Source organism: Ascidia mentula, chromosome 8, assembly GCF_947561715.1.
Source record: "Ascidia mentula chromosome 8, kaAscMent1.1, whole genome shotgun sequence".
NCBI lineage: Eukaryota > Metazoa > Chordata > Ascidiacea > Phlebobranchia > Ascidiidae > Ascidia > Ascidia mentula.
In genome coordinates this window covers 4,731,258-4,743,594 of record NC_138573.1, presented here as the reverse complement: position 1 = coordinate 4,743,594, position 12,337 = coordinate 4,731,258, and the positions used below count along the sequence as shown (strand labels likewise).

General features: G+C 37.1%; 4 protein-coding genes across 6 annotated transcripts; 1 reads left to right on the top strand and 3 right to left on the bottom strand.

The window, feature by feature from the left end:
- Positions 1-435: 435 nt before the first annotated feature.
- LOC145911397 (putative Ras-related protein Rab-33) lies at positions 436-2,541 on the bottom strand. The gene is made up of 5 exons (XM_082998715.1): positions 2,136-2,541; positions 1,790-1,883; positions 1,488-1,592; positions 1,311-1,427; positions 436-1,092 (listed from the first exon to the last, which is right to left on the bottom strand). The coding sequence occupies exons 1-5, from the start codon at positions 2,237-2,239 to the stop codon at positions 853-855; spliced, it is 660 nt and encodes a 219-aa protein (XP_082854841.1). The 5' UTR covers positions 2,240-2,541; the 3' UTR covers positions 436-852.
- An 892-nt stretch (positions 2,542-3,433) lies between these two features.
- LOC145911293 (uncharacterized) lies at positions 3,434-4,870 on the top strand. Of its 2 annotated transcripts, XM_082998583.1 has the most exons (3): positions 3,434-4,209; positions 4,345-4,529; positions 4,762-4,870. In XM_082998583.1, exons 1-2 carry the CDS (start codon positions 3,462-3,464, stop codon positions 4,527-4,529), a joined length of 933 nt encoding a protein of 310 aa, XP_082854709.1. In that variant the 5' UTR covers positions 3,434-3,461; the 3' UTR covers positions 4,762-4,870. The 2 variants fall into 2 exon arrangements, with proteins under 2 accessions (XP_082854709.1, XP_082854708.1); XM_082998582.1 differs by having other exon boundaries at positions 3,434-4,529.
- Positions 4,871-5,762: 892 nt separating this feature from the next.
- Positions 5,763-7,163, bottom strand: LOC145911717 (uncharacterized). Of its 2 annotated transcripts, none has more exons than XM_082999136.1 (4): positions 6,845-7,163; positions 6,659-6,785; positions 6,474-6,542; positions 5,763-6,412 (listed from the first exon to the last, which is right to left on the bottom strand). In XM_082999136.1, exons 1-4 carry the CDS (start codon positions 7,124-7,126, stop codon positions 6,267-6,269), a joined length of 624 nt encoding a protein of 207 aa, XP_082855262.1. In that variant the 5' UTR covers positions 7,127-7,163; the 3' UTR covers positions 5,763-6,266. The 2 variants fall into 2 exon arrangements, with proteins under 2 accessions (XP_082855262.1, XP_082855263.1); XM_082999137.1 differs by having other exon boundaries at positions 5,763-6,100.
- Positions 7,164-7,625: 462 nt separating this feature from the next.
- On the bottom strand, positions 7,626-10,339 carry LOC145910130 (T-complex protein 1 subunit epsilon-like). The gene is made up of 11 exons (XM_082997153.1): positions 10,152-10,339; positions 9,963-10,023; positions 9,721-9,885; positions 9,437-9,635; positions 9,185-9,377; positions 8,963-9,112; positions 8,696-8,815; positions 8,450-8,635; positions 8,240-8,377; positions 7,999-8,179; positions 7,626-7,934 (listed from the first exon to the last, which is right to left on the bottom strand). The coding sequence occupies exons 1-11, from the start codon at positions 10,254-10,256 to the stop codon at positions 7,807-7,809; spliced, it is 1,626 nt and encodes a 541-aa protein (XP_082853279.1). The 5' UTR covers positions 10,257-10,339; the 3' UTR covers positions 7,626-7,806.
- Between the last annotated feature and the right edge of the window lie 1,998 nt (positions 10,340-12,337).

Genomic DNA, 12,337 nt, shown 5'->3' with positions numbered 1-12,337 from the left:
AGTTGCGTTTTGTTTTTAATGAATCCCTTGAAGTGGTGTTCATTCATGCGTGAATTATATTTCGTTGAAACAAAAAAATATTTCGCCGAAATGACAGTAGTGCATGGACTATAACCAATTTTAAAACCTTGGCAACCAAACTTGTTACACACACAACGGTTGATGTTCTTTCCTAGAACGGAAAATTTTGTCATGTTTTAGTTTTCTATGCCACTGTATATTCAAAAACTATCCAAGACCAAAGCAGCATCTGAATATTGATTTAACGGCATTTTCAATCGACTGTTTTGCGAAACAAGGTAATTTTCTGTGTAAGTTTGGCTTTCTTGCATTCTGACAATCCATGTCTACTTGACTGCTGCTGACAAACGTGGAAGGTACTAATAGATAACGAAGCAAGTTTATGTATTGCAATACACACTACAACACTACCCAAAAGGTATGCTTGTAGAATAAATATTGTATTGTCCACCAACGGGTCGAATCTTCTTCTTGCATAAAATTGTGTGCATATACACACATCCAAATAAAAACAATAGTTGTATGTTCTTTTTAACTTTGTTTGCTGCAATGCAACCTTTTCACAAAACTACAATCATTACAAACAGTTCAAATATGATAATAAGTAAAATACTATGAAGCACCGCTTTTACCTAATAGAAGCAGGAGTCCCAAGTGTAATCGAGAAACTACCCTCGTGAAAAAAGTCATTGTGTAAAAGTGATAATGTATCTTGGAACAGAGCAATTGCAACATTTGGCTATTTACAGCCAGGGGTGTACAATGTAATACACTAAAAATCCTGTCTACATAACATAATGCACTTTGAAAAATAAATAGAAAATACAAACATCAACAACCACATGTTCCTTCAGACTGACTGCGTAACACCTCCTTGTCCACTGACAAGACTGTGGCTCTGTTCATTTTTGGATAATCTTGATTCATCATGGGTTTTTGACATTTTAGTTTATGAGCAAGTGTCAAGAAAATTGCTTCAATATTGTCACACTCTTTGTCTTCTTTGGCGGATGTTTCAAATAGTGGCATGGAATGAGCATCCGCAAATCTTTGTGCCATGTTTGTTTCCACCTGCCACAGATGCACAGATTCATGTTACAAAAACTGATAACTAAATTGTTTTTAAATAATGAAAGTACAAGCTGCATCCGCCTCTTGCACAGCTGACAGATAATAAACAATAACTGTGCAGACTTTTTTGTAGCATCATGAAAACATGTTGCAGTCACCAAATGATTTTGTTTAATTGAAATAAATTCTTGCCTTTATTAATAAATAATGTTACTTACCTGAACTTGGTCAGTGAGGTCACATTTGTTACCTACAAGGATACGAGGAACAGATGAGTTTAATGAGTGCTGGTCACATTCTTCAAGCCACATGGGCAGACCTTGGAATGAGGACAACTTCAAATATAAAATGGCAGAATAAACCATAAACCTAATATTTTGCATTACAGTATATACCTTAGTTACGTCATAGGTAAAAACAACGGCATGTACATTTCTGTAATAGTGTGGAACCATTGATTTCCTGAACCTTTCTTGGCCAGCAGTATCCCACAGTTGCAACTAATTAAATAGTTTCATCTGTTTCAAAAACTTTTATTTGTGGTACAAATGTTACTACAACCAATGTGTTGTTGCCTGAGTACTAAAAGCGGTTGAGAATTTTTAACAACAATAGTTATGTAGGAGTCATTTAAATATATATGGGTATGTAAGTGCTTCATAAAACATTTTAATTTTATTTTTTAAATACTACATGCCTTTATTAGTTCTCCGTCAATATCAACAGTTCTTTCACGAAAGTCCACACCAATAGTTGCCTCTGTTTTTTCTGGAAACTTTCCAGCGCAAAACCTGCAAAATATTGATTAAAATACAGCACAATGGCACATTAACCTTTCAGAAAAATAAGAAACTACAAGAAAAATCGTTTGATTTGTATTTCCGCTAACATAAATTCATTCATGCAGACTGAGATCATAATCACTTGTTTATATAAGTGACAAATTTTTATGTATGAATCAAAATTTAGCATGTAGTAAATAATGTGATCAAAGGAGAAAACTCAGATTAATTGTTTTCGTATTTTGTAACACAATCCTATACCTGTACGTTAAGCATGTTTTTCCAACATCTGAATCTCCAATTACAATAATTTTGAATACTTTACGCTGGGTATTCTGGGCCTCTTCATCCACATTTTGAGCCATTATAACCTCAATTCATCCAGCTCTAATTTTTTAACATTCTGTGGTGGTATTAAAAATTTAAAAAAAAAATTTACTAATTAAAAAAGTGCCTTTAATCTAACTACAGATTTGAGTTTAGCCCATATGTTCTGATTTTATTCTCCTTAAATTAAAGTTAAAAACTATGGAATGTGTAAGATTTTAATTCTGATTTTGTTACAACTTTTGGAAAAAGTACCAAAACAGGCCGCCAAAACCTAAGCACTGCACTGCCCTACTACACCATATAAAACCTTCCTATTTTGTTTTTGAGTTAGAAATCTGTGATCAGTTGCACGTCTCTGTATATATTTCATTATGTAAATAAACAAAAAAAACAACCATGGAAGTAGTCGTATAGCTTTAATTTAGTTTAGGCAATGCAAGTTTCATTGTTTGTTTACTTGCGTTCCCGTTCATTCATCCACACAATCTCAGGGTCAATCATTCAACCGTGACATCACTAATCACGACAAAGTTTTAAACAAAATACGGTCAGGCAACTATTATCCGAAACTGTCGAAGATCCGGATTAAACATACATAATAACTTAATCTGTATTATTCAGTCGCTATTATATTATCTATATTAAAAAAGGCATAATTTGCAGAATAAAATTTATCGTGAAATTTAAATGTATGCCCATTTCAATGTGTTATGGTCGTTCTTCTTCACTGGCGTTGTTTTTTTGTTTTGTGTTGATGAAAATCAGAACAACAGTCTGCCAAAGGTTTCTATGCCCCTAACAGAGATAATTTCTAGAATCACCCCTGGCCGATTACAGCGATGGAAATATATTCGGATGGATTGCCTGTGAATAAATACAAGTTGATTTTTTGGAAAACAGACGGACTTCTGCTTGGTGCATTCTACCCATTGCACCCAACGAATTTCTCGTCGCAAATGGCTTTCATAAAACAGTTGTGCTTAATATACTTCGAAACGAGCCAGTATAATTATGGGCTGGGGTTTTACGAATAAGCTTGGTAAATCAAAATAGCCTGTTTCCAATAACAGTCCAGATTTTGAATTTCCTAAATTGTGGTAACACATAGGCTATAATTGGAAGTGTAGCAGTTTACAAAGCGATGGCGATTCAAATCAATTGAAACTCTGACAACGATTCCGCTCTTTGTATCTTTCTAATCAAAGCGCAATCTCTATAAATACTGAACGTAAATTGGCAAGCCACCAACAGTCCAAAATGCAACTGTCGAAAATCGTCTTCGCTTCGATACTGGTGGCCACTTTGGTGAGTGGTGCTCCAGTTCAAAAGCAGCCTAACGCTGGGGTTATCATTACCAAGAATGGGTTGACGACAGTAATCGACCGTTTGTGGTACGATGGAAAGAAAATGAGTGACCGGCAATGGTATGATGCTCTTACAACTGTACCAGAGCGCCTTTGGTATGATGACAAAAAGGGTGACAGGCAATGGTACGATGCTCTTACAACCGTTCCAGAGCGTCTTTGGTATGACGACAAAAAGGGTGACAGGCAATGGTACGATGCTCTTACAACCGTTCCAGAGCGTCTTTGGTATGACGACAAAAAGGGTGACAGGCAATGGTACGATGCTCTTACAACCGTTCCAGAGCGCCTTTGGTATGACGACAAAAAGGGTGACAGGCAATGGTACGATGCTCTTACAACCGTTCCAGAGCGCCTTTGGTATGACGACAAAAAGGGTGACAGGCAATGGTACGATGCTCTTACAACCGTTCCAGAGCGCCTTTGGTATGACGACAAAAAGGGTGACAGGCAATGGTACGATGCTCTTACAACCGTTCCAGAGCGCCTTTGGTATGACGACAAAAAGGGTGACAGGCAATGGTACGATGCTCTTACAACCGTTCCAGAGCGCCTTTGGTATGACGACAAAAAGGGTGACAGGCAATGGTACGATGCTCTTACAACCGTTCCAGAGCGCCTTTGGTATGACGACAAAAAGGGTGACAGGCAATGGTACGATGCTCTCACAACCGTTCCAGAGCGTCTATGGTATGACGGCAAGAAAATGAGTGACCGACAATGGTACGATGCCCTCAAAACTGTACCAGAGCGTCTTTGGTACGATGACAAAAAAGGTGACAGGCAATGGTACGATGGAACCGTTCCAGAGCGACTTTGGTATGACGGCAAGAAAATGAGTGGCCGACAATGGTACGATGCCCTCAAAACTGTACCAGAGCGTCTTTGGTACGATGACAAAAAGGGTGACCGGCAATGGTACGACGCGGAAAACAAGGACACCCAAGTCGAGGAGAAATAGGTACGAAATTGCCACTGTATGCCATAATCTCTTCTTAGTAGGCTACCATATATTTGTCCCTCTTTACCTTGACGCTTTTTTTGCAAGCAGTTCATTATAGTACTGATGATGGACCCAGTAAGAGTTCGAAACTTCTACTTAATATGATAAACAGCATTTTAGCTCTGGCTTTCCTTTTAAGACTCGTCAACTCCAGATATTTCGCACCCAACTACCTTATTTTGTCGTACAGATTATGGAAATCGACCATCTCGACAAGAACGGACCCGAAATGACTACGAGACTTCTGTTTTAAATTTTACCGGAATTTAGCGCTAAATAAAAATAATATTCAGCTGAAATATGTGTGCACTCTGCTATGCTAGGAAAAGAATTGGGCAGTGGGGTTGGCAATTTTAATCCCTTCTGAAAAATATTTTTGTGCCTACCTTTCTTTAGAAAGAACTAAAAGCCGCAATATATTGCCCGGATTTTAGCGTGAGGGAAAGCCCAAGTTAATTGTTCAAAAGAACTCTAAACCGCACCAAACGACGTCGAAGTGTCTATGTACGACATACAAACACTTATATTTAATGGCATTTCCTAAAAATAAGATTCAATCTTCACCAAGTAGCCCACTGTTGTGGTTACAATTATATAAGTTACATGATTATTCGAGGAATAGTAACAAATTGAACGTAAACTAGAAAGTGAACTTGCTAAAAAATAGCGGTACAAGTTACAGTTCGCTGTAAACCATAAACAACATGGATTGTTTTACCAAATAATGAGTTATGTCCTACAGTTGTGTTACAATGTTTATCAAACTGTTGCTTTCATTCAAATAATAATTGTTATGAGTGCGAAAGGCTGCGATCCTACGCCAGACGGTGATTCTCCGTGAGGAAATTACCTTTACATGGGCGCCTGACTCGGTTTTATCGGTGCCCATGCCATTTCATTTCTCTGTATATTGTTCTTACGCGTAGTTGCTTTTTTTTCGCAAAATAAACAGGATTTGATCTATGATGAATGTAATCATTGATTTAGGCGTTTAATATTTTCCCCGATTACTGCTGCCGCGTTTATAATGTCTAGTAATCCGGAATTTCTCAACATCATTGTTTTAACGCAATTTATCAACTTCGCAGAAATTTTGAACAATCACCAACGATACAATTTCCCATTGCTACCCATCGCTATTTTTCAACGAAATTTTCTGAAAAGCCATTTGCAATTCGACGTGGGTCTATATAACTTACAAACGAGACTTAATCTGCTACAGAGCTTACTGGTCGAACATGGTGCAAGTATACATCTTTATAATTATTGCGATTGTCGCACAACCGGCGTTATGCGTGCCGTTGCCACGAATTCTCGCAACGGCTTGTAAACAATATGGATTGTGCCAACAGCCTGGAAATAGAATACAATTCGACGGCGAATCCGCACTGAAAAGCCAAGAAAACCATGACACAAAGAAAGAAGATGAAAAAACAAACAAAGTCGAGCATGCAGTTGTTTATGTGAAATACCCAAACAAGCTTATTGTGTTATCTTTCACCAATTAATTTGGATTGCGTTGTTGAACACTGCAAAGAAAAATGAATGTAAATTCAGGCAAATAAACTTTTAATTGGCATTGGTTGCATATCTGTCTGAAAGGGAAAATAGCAACAGGAGATGGAAGAAGATGTTTTTCACACAGTGTAACAGCAACTGCACAGAAATACAACAGGCAGGGAATACCATAAACCATTATGACCTTTTCCCATCATTTTTAGAACCAGTGCCAAATTTGTTAGCTAAATAATACATCAAAGTTCCTGTCAGAATAATGGCAAAGTACAAGTAGCTTAACAGTCGACGTAGCCTTGGTGACACAGAGAAAAGTTTTCCTTGCTCTGATTGCAAAAATATAATTTTTATTACAAGATTAAATATTTTACAAGCAGATTTAATTACCCTTTTTCTCCAAGTCCTCTTTACTAGTTCCTGAGCGAGCAGAGTGTCTTACTTTTGTTTTGCTTTTTCCTAATTTGGAGATAAATTGGGTTTTACTGAGATATATAATTTCATCCATATCCTTTTTACAAATAAATATTAAAAAAACAAAATTACGCAGTATTCAGAATCAAAATTTCTTAGACCTGCACTATTGTACAGTTCATATTCTCCAGAAGCAAATCTGTTAATATTTGATGACCGAGCAAATTCTTGCATATCATATTCAATTCTGCGCTTCGGAGAAGCCAAATTTTCATAGGCATTAGATATCTGCAATATAAGTAGATGTAATAAACAAAAACTCTTACAAATACACCCATTTTTTTTACTTTGAGAAACTCATCTGAAGTTTTTTCAGAGCTTTTGTCTGGATGGTGTTGTTTTGACAGCTTAAGATAGGCCGCCTTTATTTCCTCAGGTTTCGCATTTTGTTCAATACCAAGAGTCTGATAATGGTTCCAAGTACCACCTGAACTACCACTAACATTTCGTGTAAACAAATTTACAAGGTGGGATTGAAAAAATGCCTGTGATGGCTTCCAGCACCACAGCAAAAATTTCTGACATTTACAGCACCTTCCTCTCAAAACGATTGAACTCATGCAGTTCATTATAATCTATATAAGATTGTGCAACGTTTGCACATTTGTTACCTGTAACAAGTCATAATGCAATGCAAGTTATATCATTATGGGCGGGACTTTCTAATTTCTCTGAGAATGAAAAATGCTCATTCAGTCACGTCAACAAAGATTTGCATGAAATCCATGGCGGTATTCCCCTAAGAAAATTTTTGACATAGAAATTCATTGTAAAATTGGACATTGTTTCTTTGTGCACCCACAAAAGTTATGTTCGGTCCTTTAGTGCAAAAAGTATGCGAGTCAAGTTGACAAAAAGAACTTCAAACTTTTTTCTTGCCACCAGCACGCCATTTGTTTGCAAATTTGAAGCCTCGACCCTCACGAGCAAGGCGAAACGCCAGAGATTTATGTTTGTAACATGTTAACACTGACGCCCATACAACCACGTACTTCACAGGAACTCGGACGCAATTGGGACAAACCACATTCCATCAGAATTAAAATATACAACAATTGACGACAAATATAGCAAAAAATGACAAGTGAATTTATTGTATACGAAACAATCAAAACAGTTCTGGACTAAGATATAGGAACACTCAGAACGCGACAACCACAACAATTCTCATGCAGGACTTGCACAACCCATGGCAAAGATGTACAACATGGAGTAGGACACATGTTGCCAACCAGTCAGCCAGCATGATTTAATATCCCTCAGGTCCTGGAGCGCGCACATCATCAATTTTTAAAATCATTCGCACTAATTGGGTGGCCAAAGAAATCTGCTGTTTTTTACCAGCCAATGTTTCCAAAACATGCTGCTCTTTCATATCTGAAACATCAGGATAGTTACTGACAGCACAAAAAATGTCATGATACCAGGTTTATATGCATACCGTTAGTGCCTTTGTTAAGGCAGTCAATTCCAAGGTGTGGATTGCTGTTGTTCACCTGCTGTGCCCGTACATCCGTTAGTGTTTGAATGGGAGCTAGGCCACTATTTTCAGCCAATGCAAGGGGAACAGTTTCCAATGCCTGACCATAGGCTCTCATGGCATATTGCTCCAATGAAGGAGTCTAAAATTTTTGTTAGAGGTACTTTTCAAACAGTAGTGCTTACCAAATAGTATTTCTTACCATGTCCGCAGCCTTGTTGACAGCAATTGAGCAAGCTATCTCACAGGCACCACCCCCATATACAACACGGCTGTCTCTCACCAAATTTCTGATGACACACAAAGCATCATGAACAGATCTTTTAGCTTCTTCCACAATCTATTAAACAAAATGGGAAAAAAAAGTTAAACAAAACGTTTCCAGAAAGCTTGATGAATGTTCGATGACTACCATTTTGTTGCCTCCTCTGAGGAAAATAGTAACAGCTTTACTGTTCTTGCAACCTTCAATCACAAGCATTCTGTCTTTTGTTGTACCAAAGGACAATTCCCTTACTATTCCAGCATAACCAAGTTTGTCAGAAGACAACTCGGAAAAGCGAGGTACAATGCGGCCACCAGTTGCAATAGCAATAAGCTGCAATAAAACAAACCCAAAGATTATATTACAATTAGCACAATTTTAAGTAAAGTTTACTTCGATTTCTGGGCCTCCAACCCACCGAACAGCAGGTAGTTCATTTTGCAACAACAGGTGGTTTGCTTCATCATCAAAACCCCATTGGCATATTGCCAAATTAGCACCACTGTCTTTTACCTTAAATTGTATAAAAATAACCTCTAATTACTTTCAATAACAACGTAATCCAAAATTTAAATTGTAAAAAGTATTCAGTTACGAACTATGTACCAGTCCATTGCAGTGATTAAAGCTACATTACAGGACATGAATTTTACAACATACTTGTTTCACCATCTCTTGAAACTTCTCCCTTTCATAGTTTTGCAACTTCTTGTAATCATCAACACTTGTCACATCAAGCTTATGCTTGGTCTTGGGTTTAGGGGGCTCAAATGGGCAGGTAAGAATTGCCAGCTTTGCATCTTTAATTGTCTGAAAAACAGTATTAAAAGGTTATTTTTAACCTAATACTAAATTTCTGTGCCAAAATGAAGTTTTAAAAACCTTTGGCATTTGTGAATGGCTCATATCTTTGTCTATGAGCACACCCTTAATCAACTGGCTGTCTTCCAGTCTTCCCCCTTGCTTTCCTTCCACTTTGATCAACTCAAAGTCAACATCTTTCCGATCAAAGTCGGCAACAGACATAATTGCCCCAACTGCAATCTCAGCAAATTGGCGATGGCACTTTGTAACACTAGAAAAGTAACACTTAAATATGATCATTGCTACCAGTGATAGTGGCTTTGGTCCTACATTTTCGAACCCAACGTAGTCATGGCAACTTGTATTAGATTTTCCTTGTCTGACTTATCTATTGGGAAGTCATCAGCAATAGAATCAAGTCTTTGTAGGGCTACTCTCATTGCGGATTCATAACCATCAGCAATGCGAATTGGATGAATTCCACGATTTATCAGTTCTTCTGCTTGTTCCAGAAGAGCTCCAGCAAGCACTGAATAAGAAATGCGCCAATTAAATTTTACACAATATCAGATTTAATTTCCATATCCATCGGTTGGATGGAATTTCCTTCCTACCAACAACACCAGTAGTTCCATCACCAATTTCATTGTCTTGAGATTTTGAAAGTTCCACCATCAACTTTGCAATTTGATGACTAACATCCATTTGATCAAGAATAGTGGCTCCATCATTAGTTACAGTAACCTCACCATCTGGCGATACCATCATCTTGTCAAGGCCTGCAATACACATTTGTTATCCACTTGAACAATTGAAAAAAATTCTTGTAACTAATACCAAACACATTTAATCTTACCATTCGGACCAAGAGATGTTCTGACGATGTTGGCAACCGTTTTTGCTGCCAAAATGTGGGACTGAAACAAAACAATATCATAAATACATAGCACATTTCGACAAGCCCAGAAAATCCAAAAGAAAGTCTAATAACATTATTATTCACGAAAACGTTCACGTTTGTTACATCAGACGTTTCAGGGTTTACCTTGATAGCATCAGTTCCACTAAGTCGAGATTTCTTTTCTTGATCCCGCAAAATAATAAATGGTCGACCATACTCATCAAACGCTACAGTTCCGACGGCAGACATAGTTGCTGCTATTCAAAAAGCACCAACAGATTTTCAGGATAAAACCAAAACTTTAGTGCAGTCTTGATCATTTATTCCAGAAACTTCTCTAAGCAACGAATTGTAATTTACCGTTGGGCCACGATGTTTATTCAAGCATATCCGCAACAAAATTAAAAAACTTTTCGGGAATGCATTCACGACCAGTACACTGGAAAGAAAATTCTAATTTAATTTAGTTTTAAAAAAGCCTTAATTAAATGCACAAATTTTTTTAACTTTAGTGACTCTAAAATGTTATTTAAATTTCGTAAAATCCGTGGCGTCGTCTACCATTTTAATTCAAACTTCGCGCTAATTGAAAAAAATCATCTGTCTGATAATTAGCTGGTTTAGAATTATCAAGTGTCACAAAAAAACAATTTTTGTTTCTGTGGTAAATATGTGAAAAATAAAAATTTTGGCAACTTTCAGTTGTTTTGACGTGGTAGTTGTACTTCTGTGAACCGTGCAAGCATTTTTTGTGCACATAAAAGTTTCTACATTTGTATCGTTCAAAAAGATGGACGTTAACTCCAACTTTTATAACGTCTATGCCCCTGACCAAAATCCTTCTCTGAATAACAAGGTAAACATAAGTATGTTAAGCACAACTTAAAAGGTATTTTTTCTAATTTTAAATGTTTTAATATAGGTCAGTGAAAAGAAGGAATTGCCAGTGTGTACATGTGAAAGAAGGGATTCTACTATCTTGTGTAAAATGTGTGGATTTTTGCTGCAAGGTACTGGTTCATTTATCTACATATGGTATGTTGCTACAGTATCCTGTCAGTTACGGTTATGTCTCAAACAATAAATGTTTAACTTTCTTTGTCATTAAATTTTTGAACTGTTGCTGTTGTGTTATGTTCAGGTCGGATAATGAGAAATGCATGTCCCGTCCATCCAAGAGTTTACCATCTAATGGATTTCAGTCACTGTCCACACTGTCACAGCACTTGCCTGAAAGAATGCAGCATTGCTTTGGCAAGGGTTAATAAATCTGTGTGACAAGTGACTGCACTGTATATATGGTTTTGGTGTTCTTTCATCATATTATTACATTCACTTCTACATCATGTAGCATAATTTGATTAAGTTTCACTTTTTTGTTTACTTTTTGTGTTACCAAGTTTTGTTTCTTGTTTGTCACAAGTCTTGCCAGTGTGTATTGAATTGCAATTTTGTTGTTGCAGTTTTTGGAAAATAAAAGTTCATTTCATCAATTGTAGTTTATATTGTTTAGAAGGATTGAAAGCTTATTGTTGCTGGTTTAGAAGTGGCACTTGGACTTTTAACCTTCCACAAAATATTATATGTTTTTTTATTTACCTATATATTTGTCAAGCCAAGTCTATCCTTAGATAGCTTAATTTCACAAACAAAAACCACCAAGCTCAACTATAAACTCACAACAAGCTGTGCATTAGTGGTTTGTATCGAAACTAGGAAAGGCATTTAATAATAATAACTTATTTTAAAAGTCTAAATTCAAGGAGGCACTGCAAAAAGTATGTTGCGATTCAAGCACTTGCAAGGCAGTATTGTAGCGAACAGCATTGGCTACAGTGTAGTGTAACATACGTCACAGAAACCAGTGTTTGTATTGCGTAATGTTTTGCGTCTGTAACATACGTCACAGAGGCCAGCGCTTGCACAATCCCATACTGCGGCCCATATGATAAATTCATCGAATGTTCTCGAGTAAAATAATACAAGGAGGAGCAACTCCTTCAGCTAGTGTGCAACAGAATGTGTGAACAAGCGACTGCTAGTACAGCACGCGTGAATCATCTATATCCGCTCCCACAGATAATCTTGATGTGTACTGTATTTTATGTTCCTGCAATATATTACTTCAACCGCCTCAGGATGTCACGTGATATACACATTCTGTTGCACACTAGCTGAAGGAGTTGCTCCTCCTTGTATTATTTTACTCGAGAACATTCGATGAATTTATCATATGGGCCGCAGTATGGGATTGTGCAAGCGCTGGCCTCTGTGACGTATGTTACAGACGCAAAACATTACGCAATACAAACACTGGTTTCTGTGACGTA

Bases quoted from the DNA above. Each gene is read 5' to 3' on its own strand.
- LOC145911397 (XM_082998715.1), bottom strand. From the start codon at position 2,239: ATGGCTCAAAATGTGGATGAAGAGGCCCAGAATACCCAGCGTAAAGTA. The intron at 1,593-1,789 runs GCATGTAGTATT...CTATTTAATTAG, and splicing joins TTGACGGAGAACTAATAAAG to TTGCAACTGTGGGATACTGC. The intron at 1,428-1,487 runs GTATATACTGTA...TTATATTTGAAG, and splicing joins TTACCTATGACGTAACTAAG to TTGTCCTCATTCCAAGGTCT.
- LOC145911293 (XM_082998582.1), top strand. From the start codon at position 3,462: ATGCAACTGTCGAAAATCGTCTTCGCTTCGATACTGGTGGCCACTTTG.
- LOC145911717 (XM_082999136.1), bottom strand. From the start codon at position 7,126: ATGAACTGCATGAGTTCAATCGTTTTGAGAGGAAGGTGCTGTAAATGT. The intron at 6,786-6,844 runs GTAAAAAAAATG...CTTATATTGCAG, and splicing joins CTTCAGATGAGTTTCTCAAA to ATATCTAATGCCTATGAAAA. The intron at 6,413-6,473 runs GTAATTAAATCT...TTTTGCAATCAG, and splicing joins AGAGGACTTGGAGAAAAAGG to AGCAAGGAAAACTTTTCTCT.
- LOC145910130 (XM_082997153.1), bottom strand. From the start codon at position 10,256: ATGTCTGCCGTCGGAACTGTAGCGTTTGATGAGTATGGTCGACCATTT. The intron at 10,024-10,151 runs GTAAACCCTGAA...GTTTTGTTTCAG, and splicing joins GTGGAACTGATGCTATCAAG to TCCCACATTTTGGCAGCAAA. The intron at 8,378-8,449 runs GTAGTCATCGAA...TTTGTTTAATAG, and splicing joins TCAGAGGAGGCAACAAAATG to ATTGTGGAAGAAGCTAAAAG.